Source organism: Capricornis sumatraensis, chromosome 1 (assembly GCF_032405125.1).
Source record: "Capricornis sumatraensis isolate serow.1 chromosome 1, serow.2, whole genome shotgun sequence".
NCBI lineage: Eukaryota > Metazoa > Chordata > Mammalia > Artiodactyla > Bovidae > Capricornis > Capricornis sumatraensis.
The window spans coordinates 409308-432362 of NC_091069.1; the positions used below are offsets into that span (position 1 = coordinate 409308).

The following is a 23055-nucleotide window of genomic DNA, read 5'->3' on the forward strand; positions in this document are numbered from 1 at the left end:
CCGGGACGCTGTGCGCGTGCCTTCCTGACCAGGGCCAGCTCCTGGGTGGCCTTTGGTCTGTGAGCTGAACTTTCCATGGCTGCCTTTGCAGAACTTGGAGGCTTCTTGGACAGTGTGTCTGGAGAACAGGACTGAGGAGATGGGGAGCAGGCGGGCACCTCAGTCCCAACACCGAGGGAGGGCTTTTCTTTAAGGGAAGGGGCCCAAGTGCCCACGGGTTTTTGCTGAGAAGACCTGGCTGCCGTGGAGGTTGGCCGTGGTGCCTCTTCCAAGTTCAAGTCTTTGCTGCGAGGGGGTCTGCTCCAGGTGCCCCAGACCGCCAGGGGGCTTAGCAAACTGTTGGGGAAGAGGATATCTGTGATTCTGAGAGGCAGTCCTGCAGACCACAGCTGGCCTGAGGTCCGCTCTGGCCAGGGCACAGGGTCGGGGAGTGCTGTGCGGCCAGCATCCTGGGGTCATCCTGGGGCCGCATGTGCTCGATTCACCTTCAGAACCAGGCTCCTGGGATGAGCGCTGGTCTGCAGGCTGTGTGTCCCACCTGTGTGCCTGGGGGAGTGGCCAGCTTGGCCCTCCAGCTGGTCTCTCTTTCCCGACCAGCACTGACTCCCCTGTGGTTAGCTGCTGCTGCTGCTAAGTCACTTCAGTTGTGTCCAACTCTGTGTGACCACATAGACGGCAGCCCACCAAGCTACCCTGTCCCTGGGAGTCTCCAGGCAAGAACACTGGAGTGGGTTGCCATTTCTTTCTCCAATGCGTGAAAGTGAAGTCACTCAGTCATGTCCAACCTTCAGCGACCCCCATGGACTGCAGTCTTCCAGGCTCCTCCGTCCTTGGGGTTTTCCAGGCAAGAGTACTGGAGTGGGGTGCCATCGCCGCCTTGTGGTTAGCTAGTCCTCAGAAAATTCCACTGGAATGGAAGTGCTGGAGTCTGCTGACCTGGAGGGCGTCATGCGGGTGTTGACCTCGGGTGCTCGTTGCTGTGACTCCTGGCTCACCTGGAACTGCCGTGCTCTGGGGCTCGCTGGCAGCTGTGGGGGGGTGTCGGGGGTGCGGCGGCATAGCTGGTGGCGGTCCCCTCCTGGTGGTGCTGTGTCTTGTGTTGCTTGGCAGACTCAGTCTGGGCTGGTGCAGGGCCCTGGGTGGAGCGGCTTGCTCTCACTGCCACGGCCCCTGGAGCGGCCGCCCCAGGAAGGTGCCCCGGCACCCACAGGCTGGCTGTGTCCCCTTGCTTCCCCTGCCCTTTATTGGGTATCTGGCCCCTGGCTCTGTTCTGACGGCCCCGACCTCTTGACTTGCAGCCACACGTCTGAGAGCGACTGAAGGTCCACCATCGACGGCTCTTGCCTGTTAGGAGTGAGGCAGGGGGCTGCCTGGCCTGCCTTCTGCGCCAGATGAGATCGAGGCGCGCGGTCCAGCCACTTCAGGGCGCCCTTCCGGGTCCTGACCGGCCTTTCTCCTCTGCTTCAGCGGCCATCTGAACAGCTGACCTTTTCTAGTCACAGAAACCACCTCAGAAACCACAGGCTGACCACCCAGGTCTCCATATGGATTTCAGTCTTGTCCCATTTCCTGCAGCTGCTGTAACACAGGAACACAAGCTGGGTGGCTTAAAACAATGTAGGGTCTAGGTCCTGCACACCAGTGTGTGGGCAGGGTGGTGCTCCCTCTAAAGGTTCCAGGCTCTTCCAGCTTCCAGTGGCCTCAGGCAGCCCTTTCCTTGTAGAGGCTTCATGCCTTGCCAGGCTTCTCCTGTGGGTGTCTGTAATAGACCACATCTCCTCTTAAGGCTGCTAGTGAAACTGAATTAGGGGTACACTAATGGCCTTAACTGGATGGCCTCTGTGAAGACCCTGTTTCTGAAGGTCACATTCTGTGATGTTGCAGATAAGACCTCAGCATATCTTTGGGGGAGGACACAATTAATTCAGTCTGGGAGAGAGTGAAGGACAGGGAAACCTGGCAGGCTGCAGTCTGTGGGGTCGCAGAGACACAGCTTAGCCACTGGACAATAACAGCATTCAGTTCATAACAGCATCTAACACTTGCCTTCCCCAGACTTGTGCTGTAGAGTTAGGTTTTGTTGAATGGTGCCAGCACATAACTCAGTTTTCCAAGTCAGAGAGTGAGTGTGCTGGGTGCCCTCCCCTATACCGTGTGTCTAACGGGCACGGACCCCACCTGCCCCTGGGGCTCAGACACTCTCTGCTCCGCGCCCTCTGTTCACCTTCCTGCTCGCGGCTGGGCCCTGGCCCACCCTGTCTCCGTTCTCTGCGGTCCTGGCAGGATTCTGCGTGCGCGGATGCGCTGCACTTAACTGCCCACAGGCAGGTAGCTCCCTGCGGAGGACATGACCAGGGAGAGGGAGGGCAGCCTGTGCCCAGGCTCTTTGGGTCAGACCCTGGACTCTGCTCCCCTTTCACAGTCCGGCCCTCAGGTGACTCCGTGCCGGACGCTCGGGTGCCCGATCCCGGGCCGGCCTCGCCGCCGCGCGGGGCACGCGGGGCGGGTTGAGTCTGCCGGCCAGCAGGGGGCGCGGGAGCGTGGCCTCGCGAGCGTGTCATTGGGGCAGGAAGTCCCTCCCCGGAAGAGGCCTGGCGTCGGCGGCGGAAGTGGGAGCCGCGCCGTGCACCCGGCTGGGCGGCCCGCGTCGCCGAGCGCCCGCGCTCGGTGCTGTCAACGTGGCTACCTTACTCAGCCTCTGCCGCGCGCTGCCCGCCACCACGGCCGCCGCCGCGTCCTCCGGGGGCGCGGGAGCCGACGGCCGAGTCCAGCTGTTGCAGGCGGTGGACACGGAGCACACCGTGGACTCGGTGGAGTGGTGCCCGCTGGCCGGCTGCAGGCACTTGCTGGCGTGCGGCACCTACCAGCTGTGGAAGCCGGAGGGCCGGCCCGCCGACGGGGCGTGCCAGGTGCGCGGGCCTCCTTGCTTCGGGCCTCGGGCGGTCTGTGGCCCCAGGTGGCCGTTCCCAAGCGGCTCGAGTCCCCGACTTGAGCTTCTCTCGAGAAGGGCGAGGAGAGGCTCCTGAGAGGCAGAGCCGACCGCAGGCATCGAGACCTCTCTGGTCTGCAGCGGTGAGGCTGGAGTGGAGACATCTCGTGTGGAGCCACACGGGGTGGACGCGACCTTGGCCTGTGGCCGGAATGTCAGAAACGGCGTCCTGAAAGCGGGATGTCGTCTGTTTGCCGGCGTGGCCCAGGTTGTGGGTGAAGTCTAGAGCAAAGAGAAAGGGGGATGTCATAGGAGCTCTACCTAATGCCTTGAAGGCATCCGCTTATGCAGATCCAAACCTAAGCATTTTTAAGAGTGAAAGCTGGCACTGGGACCGTCCTAGGCAGGCAAACTGTGTCCCAAGGGAATCCTAACCACAGCTCCTTTCTGTCGGCCCCTTTAGAAGAAGCATTGTATCCTAATCCACCTACTCGTTTATCACATACAAGAGATAAGACATTTCTCCAGCTCAGAAAATCAGTTCCCGAGTGTTGGCAAACCTCTTCTTTCCCTGTCCCTTTTGCCATCCTTTGGGTTCCTCAGTGTCTGTTAAGGTATTCAAAGAACACGTGCATTTTTTTGTAGAGTGAACTGGGTGTTGCCGAGCCTCCAGTTCGTTTCGGCCGTCTCTACCTGTACAGTTGCAATGAGGACAGGTCTCCCTGCCCCCTGGTTGAGGTCCAAAGAAGAGACACTTCTGCGATCCTGGACATGAAATGGTAGACATTTGGTAACAGTCCCCCTTGGGTGGAATTTGTCATGAAAACCTGATTGTTTAGTCAGAGGAGCCTGATGCCTGGTGGCATCCGACAAGACGGGGAGGCATCTTCGTGAAGTTGGGGTTCATTTCCTGTCCTGTCTTTCCTGCCTGTGGAGGCTGCTGTAAACTTGGGGTTCATTTCTTTTTTCAGTTTCCAAGCCATACAGGTACTGTCGGTCTGTTTGGGAAGCAGTGCTGATTTTCTGCTTCATAAACTGGAGGACCTTGTAGGAACAGAACTGTAGGCTCCAAACTGGTTTTGGAACTGAAAAATCTGTAACAGTGAGTCACGGGGTGCCTGTCGTTCCCCTGCACTCCGGGCACATCCTGTGTTCTGACTGGCACGTGTATTCTCTCCTAGGTGTCACATTCCAGTGGCTGGCCATCCCATCTTGGGTGTGGCGGATGCTTCTGGGTCCATAGAGCTCCTCCGCTTGGTGCCCTCTGAGGTCAGTGACTGGGCCAGGCTTAGTGAGGGGTCCAAGGAACATGGAGGGAGGCTGTGCTGAGGCTATCTTTTTCTAGGATGATCTGTTCGGTGGTGAACTTTATCGTGAAATGTTCTAAGGTAGCACACAGTTCACGGGTTTTAAGTTCACGGGTTCTACGTCTAACTCCCAAGAGGAAGACACCTTGTGTGTCGCCAGCAGAGGAGCTGAAGTGACAGGCAGGCCCTTTAACCTGACAGGGGGCCTGAACGCCCTGTTAGGGAAAAGCCTGGGCAACATTCTTGGGCTGGCAGTGCTGGGCAGGAAGAGCAGTGTTTCCTGGGGCGAAGTGGTGTTTATCATCAGTAATTAAGAGAGCATAGGGTTCCTCTGGGCTTCCCCAAACATGGCACAGTGGGTAAGAAATCCGCCTGCAATTCAGGAGATGTGGGTTTGATCCCTGGGTCAGGAAGATCTCCTGGAGGAGGGCATGGCAACCCACTTCGGTTTTCTTGCCTGGACAATCCCACAGATAGGAACCTGGCAGACTGTACTCTGGGGCCACAAAGCGGCAGACACGGCTGAGCAGCTTAGTGATGTGTTGTCCCCCGGGCGTCTGACAGCAATCCCATGTCGCGCGTCTGTAGAATGCCCGCATGCTGGGGGCGGGGGCAGGTGAGAGAAGGAGCCCTGACCACGTCTTGGCTCAGCGGGCGAGGGGAGTGGAGGGGGCGGCGCTGACGCCGGCAGTGCGCGTGGGCCTTGGGGCGGGCCCAGCTGGCCTCGGGCCCACGGCGCTGAGCGCTGGTGAGGACGGCCTTGCTCCAGGCACGCCGAGAGCGGCAGCCCTGTCTCAGGAAAGACGGCAGGGGTTCCTGAGGAGGGCTGCGCTCAGAACCAGAGTTGCAGGCAGGGGTAGGAAGACCTGGGAGGCAGCATAGCTGCCCTGCAGAGAGAGCCCAGCCCAGAGAAGCGGCGTGCCCATGGCTGCCTGTGTCCGGGCGAAGTCCCCTTTGTCCTGTCCCTGGCGGCCCTGGGCAATGGGAAGCCGCAGCGGCAGCGCTTCCAAGAGGCTGCGCGGGCGCTGTGCTCGTCCCAGGAGGGCTTGGGCAGCAGAGAGGCCCGCTTCCCCTGAGCTCTCGTGTGTGGGCAGGCCCTCCTTCAGCGGTGAGGGCTCCTGGAGTGGGCTTGGCAGTGTTGCCAGGCTCTGCTCTGCAGGGTGCCTGAGGACACGTCCACCGGAGTAGACAGTGGTCTCCTCGGGGCGCCGGGGCCGCTCGCCCCCTGTGACGTCTTCCTTCTCTCTAGCAGGACACTTGGACGCTACAGCCCTGCTCCCGCTTGGCCCTGGAAAAGCAGTGCCTCGCCTTGTCCTTGGACTGGTCCACTGGGAAAGCTGGAAGGTGAGGGCCAGCGGAGGTGGGCCTGAGTCTTGGCTACTTCGTGTGAGAGACAGAAGGAAAGCCACCTTGCCGGCCGTGACTGTGGCTCTCACGCCTGGGAGTGTCACGGCCAGCCCTTATCCTGAAAGAGAAAGGGGGCATGTTTTCACCAGGCGAAGCCGACCCTAGTTTATGTTGACAAGCTCATGGCAGCTTCGGTTTCTGCCCAGGCACGTCTCTTAGGAGGCTTGTTCACATACCAGGGCCTGGAGAGCCTCTCTCTGCTGTGTCTTGGGGGCATAACGTGTCCCTGCTTGGGAACCACAAGAGGTGAGGAGTTTAGGGCAGTGAATCGATTTCAGCCAGATTCTCCATTGGTTCCCTGTGTCCAGGGCCAGTGACCAGCCCTTGAAAATCATTAGCAGCGACTCCAAAGGGCAGCTCCACCTCCTGAAGATCAGCGAGGCAGGGCCCGGATTGCAGGCTGTGGTCACGTGGCAGGCCCATCAGTTTGAGGCCTGGGTTGCTGCTTTCAATTACTGGCAGACGGAAGTCGTGTACTCAGGTTGGTATCCTCCCTTGAAGACTGGCTGAGGGTGAGGGGCGGGAGGGAGCAGAGGAGACACGGGTCACCGGGCGATTCCTCTGGCCGTTCGTGGAGAGCGTACTTTGGGGCGGAAGCTGAGCTGGTGCTCACAGAGCTGTCCTTGTAGAGCGAAGCGCGGTTTGCCCGGGCACCGTGGGCTCTTGGGGGGCGCTGCTCCCCCGTGGGAGCCCCCCGACGCTCGTTCCCCGGGAGGGGTCCTCGCCGTCCTCCAGAAGTCCGCTCGGAGACGCTTGCTGCCTGATCGCCTGGGTCAGTGCTGAGCGGTCCTGTTGGGTCTTAGGCTTGCATGTCCCCTTTCGGAATGGCTTCCTTCCCAGGGCAGGCCGGCGGCAGGGAAGGCCGGCTTCCTGGTGGTGTACGTGGCGCGTCTGGACGGGGTGGTGACGTGGGCACCGGGAGCCCCTTCCACCCTAGTGGCCGCGGAGGGCATGGGGCTCTGAGAGAAGACAGCTGAGGGCTGCAGAACCCGCAGAGGCTGGAGAGCGGCCGAGGCCTCGTCTCCTGTCTGGGTGCTGGTGGCGTGCCATGCTCACCGCGAGCGGTGTGGCCTGGAGCCTCGTGTGGAGGAACAGCGCGCCGCCCAGCCCAGGGGGCAGGTCCACGGGCCTGTCTGGTCGTACCCTGCGTCCCTCCCGGGCATCAAGGCTGTGCGATCCGAGCGCCGCTTCTCCCTGCGGCCACGCACCCTCCGCCCCGCAGGCTCGTCCCCGCGCCAGCCCGCCCTCTGCCCAGCGGGCTCATCCTGCACCAGCGTGCCCTTTGCCCCGCAGGCTCGTCCCGCGCCAGCGCGCTCCTGGTCCCGCCCGCGTCCTCTTCTCGCTCCGCATCATCGCTCTCCTGACTCTGTTACTGCGTCTCCACAGACACTGCGCTTTGCTGGTGGGAGCAGACCTTGCTTCTGAGCTCTGGCTGTGTTGTCTTGCCAGCTCCCTGCGCTCACGCTGGGGTGCTCGCCAGTGCTTCCCTCTGCGGGCTCCGGCCATGCCTGGGTTCCCGTGTGGCCCTGCCCCGCCCTGTACTCCGGGACAGGGTCTGGGCACCCAAATCAGGTGTCTCTGTCCGCTCGCCCCTCCCGAGAGTCTGTGTCTTGGTTTTGTCTTCTGAGCATTTCTTGGAATTGGCTGTATCTCTCTTACTCTCTTTCCACTTGTCACGACCACAGTCCCACTCTGTGGTCACGGCAGAGCGCCGAGCAGTGGCCTGCGTTCTCCGTGGTTATAGCAGAGCGCCGAGCAGTGGCCTGCGTTCATGCTCAACCTCTCCTGCCCAGCCTCCCGTTCGAGGAGAGAGCAGGCGGTTGAACACGCGAGCTTCTCACTCGCGCGGTCCTGAGCCTTCTGCAGCTCCCACCCAGGGTACCCAGCAGGGCCCCGGGTGTTCTGTGACTGGGTCTGCGCCTTCCTGGCTGGCCCTGTTTTGAGTGATTTCTGGGTTTGAGTGGTGACTGGGTCTGTGCCTTCCTGGCTGGCCCTGTTTTGAGTGATTTCTGGGTTTGAGTGGTGACTGGGTCTGCGCCTTCCTGGCTGGCCCTGTTTTGAGTGATTTCTGGGTTTGAGTGGTGACTGGGTCTGTGCCTTCCTGGCTGGCCCTGTTATTTTGAGTGATTTTTCCTTGCTCTGTCTTCTTTTCCTCAACTCTTCTATGTTTCCTCTAATCTTAGTTAAATTTTTCACGGGTTAATTCTACTTTTCTGGCAGGGCCCAGCTTAAAGTCTCGTCTTTAGAAACACTGTACGCTCAGTCCCTCGCCGTTGGCCTCATGGCGCCCTGTCCTCTTCCTGTTTATTAATTTTTTGCCACATCGCAGGGCACATGGGCTCTTAATTCCCCGACCAGGTATCGAACCTGCATCCCCTGCATTGCAAGGCAGATTCCTAACCACTGGACGGTCAGGGATGTCCTGAAACCACTTTTGATTTTGTGTTTAATGCTTATTTTCCCCTGAAAGGGGATCTCTTCTGGAGTTTTTGCTGTTGCACCCTTGAACAGACTCAGGGAGAACAGTAAAGACTTGATTTTCTGAGCTCTCGCTCATGGATTAATTCTTCTGCTTTGAGGCTTAGCTAATTCAAGCCACAGTGGAGTGAGACAATGTTTTAACAATTCGAGATCAATTCATTCATCCAACAAGTGTCTGTTGAGCACCAACCACGCGCCGAGCACTGTCCCAGAGGCTTGGGAGATTCCTGTGAGGAAGATAAAGTCCCTGCTTTCACTGAGCTTCCAGCGCTTGGCGGAGACAGACCAGGAATGCCAAGTGTAACACGCTTGGTGGTGAATACACTTTGGAAGAAGGGAGGTCGGACAGGCAAGGGCATCGGGTGCCGTGGGCGGCACAGACTGTCCTGTGGAGCCTTGTGTGTCTCGAGCAGTTAGTGTGGAGCAGGAGGCGAGGGGTCACAGAGACAGGGCGCTGGGCTGAGGCCCCAGGAGCGCGCCGGCGTTTGCTCAGAGTGGAAGGGAGCCGTTGCGGGGTGTTGGACAGAGGAATGTTTTCTGGCTTAACATTTTAAAATTTAAGAGGATCCTTATCATTCTAATGAAAGAAAATGAAGAGGAACTACAGAGGCTGTTGATGAAGATGAAAGAGAAGAGTAAAAAAGCTGGCATAAAACTCAGCATTCAAAAAGCAAAGATCATGGCCTCTTGGCCCATCGCTTCCTGGCAAATAGATGGGGAAAGGGGACTCGTGGCCCATCGCTTCCTGGCAAATAGATGGGGAAAGGGGACTCTTGGCCCATCGCTTCCTGGCAAATAGATGGGGAAAGGGGACTCTTGGCCCATCGCTTCCTGGCAAATAGATGGGGAAAGGGGACTCGTGGCCCATCGCTTCCTGGCAAATAGATGGGGAAAGGGGAGCAGTGACAGACTTCATTTTCTTGGGCTTCAGAGTTGCTGCAGACAGTCGCTGCAGCTGCAGAATTAAGACACCTGCTCCTTGGAAGGAAAGCTAGGGCAACCCTAGACAGCGTATTGAAAAGCAGAGATGTCACTTTGCCAACCAAGGTCCGTGTAGTCGAGGCTGTGATTTTTCCAGTGGTCATGTACGGATGTGAGAGTTGGACCATGAAGAAGGCTGAGCGCCAAAAATTTGGTGCTTTTGAACTGTGGTGTTGGAGAAGACTCTTGAGAGTCCCTTGGACAGCAAGGAGAGCCAACCAGTCCATTCTAAAGGAAATCAGTTGTGAATATTCATTAGAAGGACAGATGTTGAAGTTGAAACTCCAATACTTTGGCCACCTGATGCAAAGAACTGACTCATTGGAAAAGACCCTGATGCTGGGAAAAGCTGAAAGCAAAAGGAGGGGGCGGCAGAGGATGAGATGGTCACACAGCATCACTGATGCTGGGCATAAGTCTGAGCAAACTCCAGGGGATAGTGGAGGACAGAGGAGGCTGGCGTGCTGCAGTCCATGGGGTCACGGAGTCGGACACGACTTGGTGAGTGAGCAACAGCCTTAGCTACTGTGTTGAGTGTAGGCTGCAAGGGCTGAGGGTGTAGGCTAGGGGACGGTGAGGGGTGAGGTGGGGGCAGTGGAGAGGAGGAAGGGTGGGAAACTGCTGCGTGCAGGCCGATCAGTAGGAGCTCCTGGTGGAGCACGTGGAGTGTGAGAGAAGGGAGCCCGGCATGTAAAGAAACCACAGCCGGCTCTCTTTATGGCCCTGCCACGGAACGGCAGCTTGTATTTGAGGCTCACCTGCAGCTCAGTACCGGGATGGTGGCTTCTGCTGGTCCAGGGACACAGGTCGCGTTCACGGCCATCCCCGTCTGCGGTGCGCCCAGGAAGTGCTGGCGGGCGGGTGCTGGGAGGCGGGGGGCGGGTGGCGGCACGCGCTCAGCGCGGGTGGCTCTGCGGGCAGCTTGCTCCTCTCTGCCCTCTCTGCCCGCCTCCCTTGGGACACTGTGCCCGTCGACGGTGCTGCTTCTGCAGACTGGCTGTGCGCCGGGGCACCGACTCCCCTCCCGCTTCTGTCGCTCCAGCTTCCTCAGAAGAAGCCCTTCTGCGAGGTCGCCAGGGACCTTTCTCTTTAGAACCCACGGAAATGTGTTGCCAGGTGCAGGCGTCTGCGGAGCCTCCTGCAGACACGTCTGTTCCGGGCGCTCGGACGCGGCCATGCTGGCTCCTGGCTGCGCGAGCCGGAAGGGCTGAGTGTGTGGCTGGTCGCTCTGCGCCCGTGCCTGTCTGCCCTTCGGGTGAAGGCACGGTGGCGGCACAGCTGGCTGCCTCTGGGGCTTGCGTGCCTGTGTGGAAACACCCTCACAGACGTGACTGCGCCCTGAGAAGCAGCTGGTGCCCGTCCTCAGCATGCCTCCTGGCCAGCGGGGGTGGTTTCCATTTCCATGCAGGTGGGGACGATGGCCTTCTGAAGGGCTGGGACACCAGGATGCCCGACTCTGCCACCTTCAGCAGCCGCAGGTGAGTCCTCGTGGGGCCAGCCCCGCCCGATCCCATCCCCGTCCCGCCCTGGCTTCTGTTGGGGAGCTGCGGGGTGCCTGCTCAGCCCCCCACCCCACTCTGGGCTTCTGCTGGGGAGCTGCGGGGCACCTGCTCAGCCCCCCGCCCCACCCCGGGCTTCTGCTGGGGAGCTGCGGGGCACCTGCTCAGCCCCCCGCCCCACCCCGGGCTTCTGCTGGGGAGCTGCGGGGCACCTGCTCAGCCCCCTGCCCCCCGCAGACACTCCATGGGCGTGTGCAGCATCCAGAGCAGCCCCCACCGTGAGCACGTCTTGGCCACAGGAAGGTGAGTCCCAGCTGTGGTGTCTGACCAGCCCGCTCTTTGAACCAGAGTGTGGGCGTTGAGGGCTCAGGGAGGGAATTTGTCCTGGAGGGGCAGGTCTGGGTCTCCTGTGAGGGGTGCCCTGCCTGCGGAGCCCCCGTTTCCCGCACGCTGGCTGAGATCTGCGGGTTTCAGCTACGACGAGCATGTTCTCCTCTGGGACATGCGGAGCCTGCGGCGGCCGCTGGCGGACGTGCCCGTGCAGGGCGGGGTGTGGAGGCTCAAGTGGCACCCGTTCCAGCGCGACCTGCTCCTGGCGGCCTGCATGCACGGCGGCTTTACGATCATCAACTACCAGACGGCAGCAGGTGAGCGGCCTGCCCACCAGGCTCCTCTGTCCTGACACGTTCCCGGGTTACCCGGCCTTGCCGTGAGGGCGACTCCAGAGTCTCAGCTTCAGCCCCTGCTCTCTAACTGCGGTCCTCGCCTGACCGGCTCTGTTATCTGGGTGCCTCTGCACCAGTGACGCCCAGCCCCACCGGGGCCTGGTCACTGCTGCAGACAGTTTGGGCTCAGCGGCCTGCACTCCAGACACGCTTCAGCCACTGCCCCGGTTCTTTCTCCTGCTCCAGGCAGAACCAGCAGGCGGACTGGCCTTCCTCTCATCAGGGGTCCCTCACGTTTTCTTCTCTTGAAGCCCCACCCTGCCTCTGCCCCCATCCCCCCTCCCGGGGTCGTGTCCCCTCCTCCGTAGGAGCAGGTGGCCGCCTCACCCTCACGCATTCCCGACCGTCTCCGCCGGCGGTGGCCTCCAGGCTTCCTTGTCTGAGCCCTGGGCTCTGCTCCTGCCGTGTCGCTGCCCTTTGTCCTGTGGGTGCTCTGGCGGTTCTCTGGCCTCTCTCCTCTCTCAGTGTCGGCTTCACAGTGATAGGGCGCCTTCTAAACTCTGCTCTCACTGTGTCCCATGAGTTTGGTGTGGTGCATTTTCATTCATCTCCAGCAGTATTTTCCAGCTTCTCTGCGATTTCCTCTCTGACTCACTGGTCACCGTGGAGAGTGCTGTTTAATTTGCACATTTTCCAGAGCATCCTGAATTTCTGTTACTGATTCGAGTTTTGGGGTCACTGGGACTCACTGTGGCCCGTTTGCGGTCCGTCCGGGGAGGACCGTGTGCTCTCCCCGTCGGGGGCGGGCACCGCCTGTTCTTGGTGGCTGTCTGGTCGTTCATTTCTGAAAGTGGGCAGCCAGTGTCTGCGGTGCTGTTCATGTTTTAATTGGACCACAGTTGCTTCAGCGGCCTTGCTGGTTTGTGTCTGTGTCCCCCCTCATTTCTGTCAGCTTTTGTTTCAGAGACGGGGGGGCTCGTTAGCTGCGCGTGTCCGGTCGTGCTTGCGTGTGGTCCTGCTGTGTCGACTCTTCTCATCACAGGACGACACTGCTCGTCTCCAGTAGCGCTTGCTTCAAAGCCTCGGTCGTCTGACCCCAGGAGAGGCGCGCACGCCTCCTCCTGGGTGCTGGGTGCTGTCAGCCTGCCCGTGGCTGCGAGTCTGTAGCGAACGCACCGTAGCTTACGCGCTGCTGTCGGGCCTCCCGGAAGTGGCGCTCTGCCCTCCGAGTGGGGGGCTCAGCAGCCACGAGGTGCCGCTCTGTCCCTTTATTGCCGATGTTGCTTTTGGGCTTGTGGTTGAGGTGGCGCCTCCCTTTCTGGTCACTCCGGGCTCGTTTTGGGCTCGCCCTCTCCCATGCCCTGGACAAGCTGCTTTTCCAGGAAGTCCTGGATCCTCTTAGTAGTGAGTGCATGTACACATATGTGTCTGCGTGTCTGCATACCTGCACGTACACGTGCGTGTACACATTTGTGTGCACACGTATGCTCATGCCTGTGTATCTGTGTATGTGGCTTTCCGTGTGCACACACGTGTGTGTCAGAACCTGAGTTCATGCTGACACCTGTAGCTCATTCCGGCAGCACAGCTCTCCCTGCCGCCCCTGTTCTGCGCGTCCCTGGCTGCCAGCAGGTCCTGGCTCTTGTGCCTGAGCCTGTGGAGCGCTGTCGGTGCCACGCCACAAGCAGCCCCACGCACCTCAGGGCTCGGGACGCTCTCGCCGTGCTGTGTGTTCGTTGGCTTGGTGCAGGATTCACTGGACTGTGTTCAGGATTCACTTGGACTAGAGCTGCTTTTCTTGCTGTGTGGCAGTCATGTGTGAAACACTGTTCGGTTTGTTTCTTTTTTTGAAGGATGTTTTTATTCATCCTCATTGATTTAGTTTTCCTTTTGAATGTGTGAAAACATTAACAGTGTTCTAGAAATGAAAATTCCGTTAGGAACTTCCTGGTGGTCCAGACTCCATGCTTCCACTGCAGGAGGCGTAGGTTCAGTCCCTGCTTGGGGAGCAGAGGCCCCGCACGCCATGGTGCAGCCGAAAAGAGAAAAGGGTGTGTTAGAGGCGCGCTCAGCCTCCGGGAGGCGGCGACGGGCAGGGACGCCCGGGGCGCTGCAGTCCGGGGGTCAGAGTCAGGCGCGACTGGGCGCCTGGACAGCAGCAGCAGCAGAGAGGCCCGGCCTCTTCTCACGCTGCTCCCACTCGCCTCTTGCAGGCAACCTGTCCGTTAGGTCGGGGTTACAGTTCTGTGTCTCTTCGCAAAAAGTAGCATGTCTGTTTACATATCCATGCTTCTCCTTTGGTACAGAAAAGATGTTCTGCACGGATTCATGTTTGTTTACTTCACTCTTAAAGCACACCCTGGAAATCACTCCTTATGGGTTCACAGAGTCTTGGGGTTTTTTGAGTTATATAGCACTCCACTGAGTGGGTAAACTCTAGTTTCTTCCAGTTTTCTATAGGTTATTTGGGTTATTTCTAATATCTTATAATTACAAATAATGCTTCATATATGTTGTTTTGCGTATGTGTTTCTGCTTGTTGGAGGTGTATCTTTAGGGTTAGTGCCTAGATGTGGGATTGCAGGGTCCACAGACTGATATCTGTCTGATTTCATCATCTCACCAGCCACGGATGAGAACCCTGCTTCCCCACAGCCTTGCCAGCAGAATGTGTCACCAGCTTTGGAATTTTGCATCTGATGGGTGTGAAATGACATTGCACAGTAGCTGAGATTTGCATGTCCCTAATTAGGAGTGAAACTGAATACATTTTCGCTTGCCTGAAGGGCTGGTTTCATATTCCTGTTTTTCTGAGCTCTCTTTGGCTTGTTTTCTCTCTGACTCCTGGTCTTTTTCTCCCTTGGTTTAAAGAGTTCCTGTATTAGCCCATGTATTAGTGTCATCAGCCCTTAATGTGTTTTATGTTGGAAATAATTTTTCTGTTTCTTACCTTGATTTTGCGTATAGTGTTTTTCCTCCCATACGAAAGTTGGGGTTTTTTCAAAAGTGCAATCAGATTTATAGGTTTTTTCATTGAGTCTAGGTTTTTGAATCTCAGTTAAAAAGACAGCCAGGTTCTAAAGGAATTCATCACTGTTTTCTCGTATTTGTCAGACGTCATCTTTCTATAATTAGGACTTTGACCCGAGTCCTCCTGTGTGACATGTGGAACTGTCCCGACGCTGTTCCTGGAGAGCCCGTCCTCCCCCCGCCCCCACCCCTGGTGACTCGAGACGCCAGCTCTCGTGTGCAGGCACCTCCCGGACGGACGCTGCGCTTTGCGCCTTCTCTGCTGCCCCCCAGCTGTCTCAGTGTGCTCACACCTGCTCTTCAACCACGGAGGCATTCAGGGCGTTTGTTAGAGTGGGCTGCCTGCCCCCTCTAGGTCTTTCTCAAGGGCTTCCTGACTATTCTTTTTTTTTTTTTTTTTCTGACTATTCTTACGTTTGAACTTGAGTGTTGACTTAGCTTGTCCCAGAAAAAATTGTTTATTGGTTTTTTATAGGGATTGCATCAAATACAAACTAACTTTCCAGCTGACTTATTTGTCATCTGGGATCTTATTCAAGAAAAGGGATGCCTTTCCGTTTGTTCAGATCTGTTCTTGCATCCTTGTAGCTGTTCATCCTCTAAGCCGTGTCTGATTCTGCGACCCCATGGACTGCAGCACGCCAGGCTCCTCTGTCCTTCACTGTCTCCCGGAGTTTGCTCAAACTCGTTCATTGAGTTGGTGATGCCATCCAACCGTCTCATCCTCTGTCATCCCCTTCCCCTCCCGCCCTCAATCTTCCCAGCATCAGGGTCTTTTCCAGTGAGTCAGCTCTTGGCATCAGGTGGCCAAAGTATGGGAGCTTCAGCTTCAGTCCTTCCAGTGAACATTTAGGGTTGATATCCTTTAGGATTGACTGGTTTGATTTCCTTGCAGTCCAAAGGACTCTCAAGAGCCTCTTCCAGCACCACAATTCAAAAGCATCAATTTTTTGATGCTCAGCCTTCTTCATGATCCAGCTTGACTACTGGAGAAACCACAGCTGTGACTGTATGGGCCTTTGTTGGCAAAGTGATGTCTCCTTTTAATACACTGTTTAGGTTTGTCGTAGCTTTTCTTCCAAGGAGCAAGTGTCTTTTAATTTCATGGCTACAGTCACCATCAGCACTGATTTTGGAGTCCAAGAAAATAAAGTCTCTCACCGTTTCCATTGTTTCCCCATCTATTTGCCACGCAGTGATGGCACCAGATGTCATGATCTTAGTTTTCGAATATCGAGTTTTAAGCCAGCTTCTTCACGCAGCCCTTTCACCTCCATCCAGAGGCTCTTCAGTGTGTCTTCACTTGCTGCCTTTACAGGGGTGTCATGTTCACACCTGGGATTGTTGATATTTCTCCCAGCAATCTTCATTCCAGCTGGGATTCATGCGGCCCACCATTTCGCATGATGCACTCTGCATATAAGTTAGATAAGCAGGGTGACAGTGTACAGCCTTGATGTGTTCCTTTCCCGGTTTTGAACCAGCCCACGAGAACTAACTTTTCTTCTGTCAGCATACATCGTACATTTCTTGCTAACTGTATTCCTCAGTAATCTAACGTTTTTGTTGCTCTTGTAACATTCTCTTCATTCTATCTTCTAACTAAATTGCTGTCTATCTGAAAGTTGTTGGGTTTTTGTCGGTAGGTTCATATTCTGACAATTATAAACACGTGTTTCCATTAGTCTTGCTATTGATTCCTTGGGCTTTGCAAGTAAACAGGGCGTCATCTGCAAAAGATCATAGTTTCGTTCTTTATTTTCCCAACTGAATGCCTTTAGTTATCTTCTCATTTAGCTTCATTTACTGGTGTCTCCAGTACAACTTTTAAAAAGAGTGGAGGACATCTTGCCTTATTCCTGACCTTGAAGAGGAGCCCTGCTAGTTCCCATGTAGTTTGATGATATATAAGGACTAAAGTGTGTCCTTGGAAAGAAGGTGAAAGCGTTAGTCATTCAGTCGTGTCTGAATCTTGGCGGCCCCATGGTCTGTAGTCTGCCAGGCTCCTCTGTCCATGGGATTCTCCAGGCAAGAATACTGGAGTGGGTAACCATTCCCATCTCCAGGGGATCTTCCCCACCCAGGGATCGGACCCGGATCTCTTAATCGCATGCGGACTCTTCACGTCTGAGCCACCTGTCCTTAGTATTCATCAATTTCTGTTTTCTTGAGTATTTTTTAAAATCAGGAATTGTTGATTTTTTTTGTCAAATGCTTTTATACTATCTGTTGAACTGTATTATTTTTCTCCTTGGATACATTTATATAGTAAATTTTGTTTATGGGTTTTCTAATATGGAATATATATTCCTGGAATAAATCACGCTTGGTTATGGTTTCGTTTTTAGTTGTCAAAGTAGTTTGTTTTTTTTTTTAATTAAAAAAATTTTATTTTATTGAGGTATAGTTAACTTACAATATTATGTTTCAGATATATAATATAGCCGCACTCCAGTCCTCTTGCCTGGAAAATCCCACGGACGGAGGAGCCTGGTGGGCGGCAGTCCATGGGGTCGCTAAGAGTCGGACACAGCTGAGTGACTTTCCTTTCACCTTTCACTTTCATGCATTGGAGGAGGAAAGGGCAGCCCACTCCAGTGTTCTTGCCTGGAGAATCCCAGGGACGGGGGAGCGTGGTGGGCTGCCGTCTACGGGGCCGCACAGAGGTGGACACGACGGGAGCCACTTGGCAGTGGCAGCAGCAGAGAATGCAGTGACCCACAGCTCTAAGAGTTGGGCCTCGTTCACAGTTGCTCTGAAACTTTGGCTTTATTCTCTGGGCTGCACAGTTCAGCGCAGCCGCTCAGTCGTGTCCGACTCTTTGCGACCCCGTGGACGGCAGCCCTCCAGGCCTCCCTGTCCATCACCAACTCCCGGAGTTCACTCAGGCTCACGTCCATCGAGTCAGTGATGCTGTCCAACCATCTCATCCTCTGTCGTCTCCTTCTCCCCCGCCTTCAGGGTCTTTTCCAGCGAGTCAGCTCTTCGCATCAGGTGGCCAAAGTACTGGAGTTTCAGCTTCAGCATCAGTCCTTCCAATGAATATTCAGGACTAATTGCTTTTAGGATGGACTGGTTGGATCTCCTTGCAGTCCAAGGGACTCTCAAGAGTCTTCTCCAGCATCACAGTTCAAAAGTATCAATTCTTGGCTCTTAGCTTTCTTTATGGTCCAACTCTCACATCCATACATGACCACTGGAAAAACCATAGCTTTGACTCTGTGGACTTTTGTCAGCAAAATAATGTCTCTGGCTTTTAATATGCTGTCTAGGTTTGTCATAACTTTTCTTCCAGGGAGCAAGCATCTTGTAATTTCATGGCTGCATTTGCCAACTGCAGTGATTTTGGAGCCAAGAAAATAAAGTCTGTCATTGTTTCCCCATCTATTTGCCATGAAGTGATGGGACCAGATGCCAAGATCTTAGTGTTTTGAGTGCTGAGTTTTAAGTCAGCTTTTTCACTCTCCGCTTTCACTTTCACCAAGAGGCTCTTTACTGCCTCTTTGCTTTCTGCCATAAGGGTGGTGTCACCTGCGTGTCTGAGGTTATTGATCTGTCTCTTGGCAATCTAGATTCCAGCTCGTACTCTATCCAGCCCTGTATTTCACATGTATGTTTTTTGAAGAGATCCTTTTCTGGGGCGGCTTTTGTTACACGTCATGCGGGAACTTAGTTCCCCTACGAGGGATCGAGCCTGCACGCCCTGCGCTGGAAGCGCAGTCCTGACCGCTGGACCGCCAGGGAAGCCCCTGCACAGTTATCCTGGTAGTGCATTTGCTTCCTCTGTGATAGTGTAGCTGTGACTCGGCTTACCAGATTGCACAGTGGGAAAGAGGGATCGAACCCGGGTCTCCTGCACTGCAGGCAGATGCTTTATCCTCTGAGCCACAAGGGAAGCCCCTGTACGGTATATCCTGGTGGCGTATTTGTTTTATATGTGATAGTTTAGGTTATGACTTGGCTTACCAGATTGCACAGTGGGAAAGAATCTGCCAGTGCAGAAGACGGAAGAGGCGTGTGTGGGTTCAGTCCCGGGGTTGGGAAGGTCCCCTGGAGCAGGAAATGGCAGCCCACTCCGGTATGCTTGCCTGCAAAATTCGCCTGCACAGAGGAGCCTGGTGGGCTCAGTCCAGGGGGTCACGGAAAGTTGGACACAAAGGATGCACATTGCTTGTATCTTTTAACCCCCTCTCCTCCCGCCTTCCCTCTCCTCACTGGTAACCACCGTTCTCTGTGCTGTGCTTAGCAGCTTAGTCTTGTCTGACTCTTTGCAGCTGTAAATAATGCTGCTGTGAACATTAGAGTGCTTCCTCGGTGGCTCAGATGGTGAAGAATCTGCCTGGAATGCGGGATATCCAGGTTCAATCCCTGGGTCGGGAAGATTCTCCTCAAGAAAGGAATGGCACCCCACTCCAGTATTCTTGCCTGGAAAATTCTATGGACAGAGGAGCCTGGCAGGCTACAATTTGTGGGGTTGCAAACAGTTGGACACGACTGAACGAATGTCTGCCTTCTGTCTGAGCATTAGAGGGCTTCCCAGGTGGCAGAAGCTACCTGCCAATGCAGGAGACACAAGAGGCGTGGGTTCCATACCTGGGTCGGGAGGGTCCCCTGGAGGAGGAAATGGTCACCCACTCCAGCATGCTTGCCTGGAAAACTCCATGGACAGAGCAGCCTGGTGGGCTGCAGTCCATGGGGTCTCAGAGTCGGGCATCCACACACATGGACATTGGGGTGCCTGTATCTTGAATTTTTTTCACTTTCTTAGGAATAGAATTGCTAGATCATATGGTGGGTAGGTCTGTGTGCAGTTTTTTGAGGACCCTCCGTACCATTTTCCAGCGTCTGTGCCGGTGTTCATTTCTGCTGACAGTGTAGGAGAGCTCTCTCTCTTCCACGGTCTCCCTAACATTTGGCATTTGTGGTCTTTTGGACGATGGCCATTTCGACAGGTGTCAAGTTGTCTCACTGTGACTTTTATTTGCATTTCTCTGATGATTAACAATGCTGAGCATCTTTTCAGGTGCCTTTGGACCATCTGTGTGTCCTCTTTGGAAGACAGGTTATCTTTTCCAGTGTAGTCTTGCATTCTGGTGCAGACCTTATTTGGGGCTTTCAATAATGTTCAAAGATGACACAAATTTTCTTTTATGCTATTTTTCAGCACTATGTTTCGTTCATGTGAAAATCAAAACAAAAATGTGAAAAAAAATTTTTCATCGTCTCGAATAATTTATATGTCATTTGGGTTATCGTTATATTCAAGATGCGGTGAAAATTCTCCTGTGACTATCTGGGCCTGATTTATTTTTGAATGATGATTCTGTGTTAACTTTCTCTGTATTTTTCTGTGAAAGTTGCTTTGTTTATGCTTTATGTCTCTACTGGGGTCAGAATTTCCTAACAGGTATTCGCTGTATCGTGTCTCCCTTTGTATAGCGATACAAACACACAGACGTTCACCCTAGTTAGCAGTGTGTGCACTTTGTCTCTTTTAAGAAGCCACTTTGCTTTCTCGTTTTCGCCGTGTTGTCGCTGTTCCCCACCTCGTCAACTTCTGTTGCCTTTGCTGTTTCTCTCCTTCTGCCTCCTTAGTTCTTTTTTTAGCATTTTGAGTTGGGACTACAATTCACTTACGCTTGTTACTTTGCTTTGTATTAAGTATTTTTATGTCTGAATTATTCTCTGATTTAAGCATAGTTTTAGGTTCTGATACATGGTGATTGTGCTTTCATTTTTATGAAGAACTCTGTGATTCCAGCTTGTACTTCCCCGTCTATCCGAGTGTGGTTTAGTAGGTGGTTTTAAGCTTCCAGCTGGAGACGCTTCTTGTGTGTTTTGACCACATTACTGACTTTGTTTCGGTGTGTTCTGATCAGCGTTGCGTATACTCTCTCCTTCATGGAAGCTTCCGGCCGCCTGCTGCCCCGCGTGCTTGCTTAGCACTTGCCGCAGTGCCCTGAGCAGCAGGCGTGCTGTGTTACCGTGTGGAGCTGCCTGTGGCAGGAGGCTTTGTGTCCGCCTGGACCACGAGTGGACACTGCCTGTGGTTGTTGGATGTGAAAGTATCACTATGCCAGTGACCCTGCCTCCCAGGCCCCCAGATGTTCACAGCGAGGGGCAGGCGGTCTTCTTGGAGCTTCCTTCTGTGGTGGTGCCAGGTGCCTCTCTGTGCTCCGGGAGAGCCCAGCACCGGGCTTCTCTCTGGAGCCCCTTCTGCTCAGGCAGAGCCCTGGCTTGGGGAGGAGGGTCTCTGGTGCGTCGGTTGTGTCCTTGGTCTGTTTCCTGACGCCGGCTTTGGGCTCTCCTCTTCACCGCTCACTCTGGTCACGGTTCAGAGGCTGATCACGACTCACTGCTGTCGCTTTGATCCGTGCACCAGGGCCACCGCTGTGGTGTCCAGGCGACTGAAGACCGAATGGCTGGGCCGTCCAGCTGGTGAGTTTTTCCACCCCCAGCTCACTGGCCAGTCTTCTGCAGCTGCTTTTACCAGCCTCAGCCTTGGCCTGGACCCTTGACCAGCTCAGGTTTGCTGACACCGCGTCATGTTTATTTTTATAATTTCTATTTATCCATTTTTGGCTGTGCTAGGTCCTCACCACAGTGCAGGCCTCTCTCTGGTTGCGGAGAGCAGGGCCTTCTCACCGTGGCAGCTTCTCTTTTTGCGGTGCACCGGCTCTAGGGCACGCGGGCTCAGTGGTTGCAACGCTCGGGCTTAGCTGCTCCACGGCACATGGGGTCCCCCAGATCAGGGACTGAACCAGTTTATCCCGCACTGGCAGGCAGGTTCTTCGCCACAGACCACCAGAGGGCCCCTCGTCATCTCTCTCCCTGGTCACGGGTCCCTTTTCACCCTTTCTCGGCCGAGGCCTGACATTTTCCAGTCTTGCCCTTCATCTTCAGAGTTGCCATAGCAACTCACCACAAGGACAGCTGCTCAGGCAGTGAATGACTCCTTTCCCAGTCCAAATCCAGACTCTCTAAGGGAGCTCTGTGTGCCGGGACACTTCTGACATGTTGCCAGTTCCAGATGACAGCTCAGCCACGTCCACGCTTGTGGTTTCTCACACACACCAAGCTTCCCTGTGGTGTGCTTCACGTGTTCCTGTTCCCTTCATTTCTGATGCGCCGCATTCCCTCTGTCTGGCTCACGCTGAGTCCTCAGGCGCCCTGGATGGGAGCTCCGTGGCGCAGGCTGCCTCCTCTCGCAGGCACAGAGTGCATTCACTGCAGGATGAAGGCCTGCCCTTCTCTGCCTGTGCCTCAGCAGTCCTCTGCGTGACACACGGTGGTTGTTGGAAGTTTCTCTTTGAGGGTGGGCAGGGTCTGTTGGGGGTGGGTGATGAGAGTAACTGGCTAAGTTTCCTGTGTCCTCCCATCTCGCTCCAGAGGAAGAGCAGGACGCAGTCTCCCTGTCCTACCCCTTGCCCAACTCGCTGGTGTATGGAATCGACTGGTCCTGGCTCCACTTGTGCCGTCTGCCACAGACCCAGCTGTCCTTCCCTGGCGGCGACCCAGAAGCCAGAACAGCAGACCAGGACCCTACCATGAAGGCTGCAGACCCATCACCAGCACCCTCTTCAGAGCGTCTAGCTGACAGTGATGGAGTGGGTGGCACCACACACCAGAATGGGAGCAAGCTAGAGGCTCCTCTGCAGACAGAGGACGAGGATGGCCGGCTGCCCACTCCAGGGGTCAAGATCTGTGACTGCGACCAGGATCTGGAGGCAGCAGGCTTTGACACCAACCTTCTGGCCACTTGCTCTTTTTATGATCATGTTCTTCACCTCTGGAAGTGGGAGGACATCTGAGCTGGGGAAGACCTTGCTTGGTTTGACGTGGTAAAGACAATTTCCACAAATAAAACCTAGAGTACATCTTTATCTTTCTTGAGAATGAAGTGACCCCAGACTATCTCACTGTATGGGGCTCAGTGCATCTGTGTAATTTTCTCAGTAAATAGAAAACCTCTTGGCCTCTCAGATAAACCTTATCTGCTGGGCCCTTCAAAATGGTGTCTCTGTGGCAGCAGGGGGTGGGGTGGAGGAAGGGCTTGGTTCCCAGCTCTCAAACTTGTCAGTTTCCTGTGTTTTGACTTTCAGTTCTTAGGACTTATATAAGCAACTATTCACATTAACTAAAGATTTTAAAGCTACTTTATAATACCAAAGTTGTTTGTTTTTGTGTTATATTAGTAGTTTTATGTGAACATTAAAAAAAGATCATGGCACCAGAAGTGCTTGCATAGCCTCCTGTGCAAATAACCAAAAAGAAGGGTGTATTGCTTTAGCATACCATAGACTGGAAATGTTAAGTCGTATGGTGGATTAGTCACGCTTCCTCACTGTGGCGTTAAACCTGGACACAGCTTAACTCCAGAAGTCCTGGGCTTGTGACTGATTGACTCCCACAGGCCATTCCTCCTCTCTCCGGAGGAGCAGATGTAGAACTCCAGGCCACTGTGGACTCTGTCAACTCCGCAGCACCCACTGATAGGATAGGTAGGTGTTCTGAATCAGAAAACACAAGCTTCTGCTATTTCCTGATAGAACTGTCAGCACAGGTTAGAATGTATTAATGTTGAACCCTCCTCCAGTTTGTTTTAGGATATTTCACTTAAGGATCAACAGAATTAGGATCTGAGGAATTATGCGCTGAAACAGAACATAAAGAGAGAGGCTACAGATTATTAGGGAAAGAGCAGTTTGGCAGCAACTTCCCGTGTGGCCTCATCTTTAGCTTTGCCCCAAGGCGGG

At 54.9% G+C, this 23055-nt stretch overlaps 1 protein-coding gene across 1 annotated transcript; it reads left to right on the forward strand.

The window, feature by feature from the left end:
- Window positions 1-948: 948 nt before the first annotated feature.
- On the forward strand, window positions 949-22912 carry DPH7 (diphthamide biosynthesis 7). The gene is made up of 11 exons (XM_068987639.1): window positions 949-1192; window positions 2423-2486; window positions 2570-2909; window positions 3575-3708; window positions 4111-4198; window positions 5489-5580; window positions 5952-6124; window positions 10514-10583; window positions 10842-10907; window positions 11079-11251; window positions 21689-22912. Exons 1-11 carry the CDS (start codon window positions 949-951, stop codon window positions 22108-22110), a joined length of 1866 nt encoding a protein of 621 aa, XP_068843740.1. The 3' UTR covers window positions 22111-22912.
- Window positions 22913-23055: the final 143 nt, after the last annotated feature.

Excerpts from the sequence above, each read along its gene's own strand:
- DPH7 (XM_068987639.1), top strand. The coding sequence starts at position 949 with ATGCGGGTGTTGACCTCGGGTGCTCGTTGCTGTGACTCCTGGCTCACC. Across the intron at positions 2,487-2,569 it reads CCCGGGCCGGCCTCGCCGCC|GAAGTCCCTCCCCGGAAGAG; the intron begins GCGCGGGGCACG and ends TCATTGGGGCAG. Across the intron at positions 4,199-5,488 it reads TCCGCTTGGTGCCCTCTGAG|GACACTTGGACGCTACAGCC; the intron begins GTCAGTGACTGG and ends TCTCTCTAGCAG.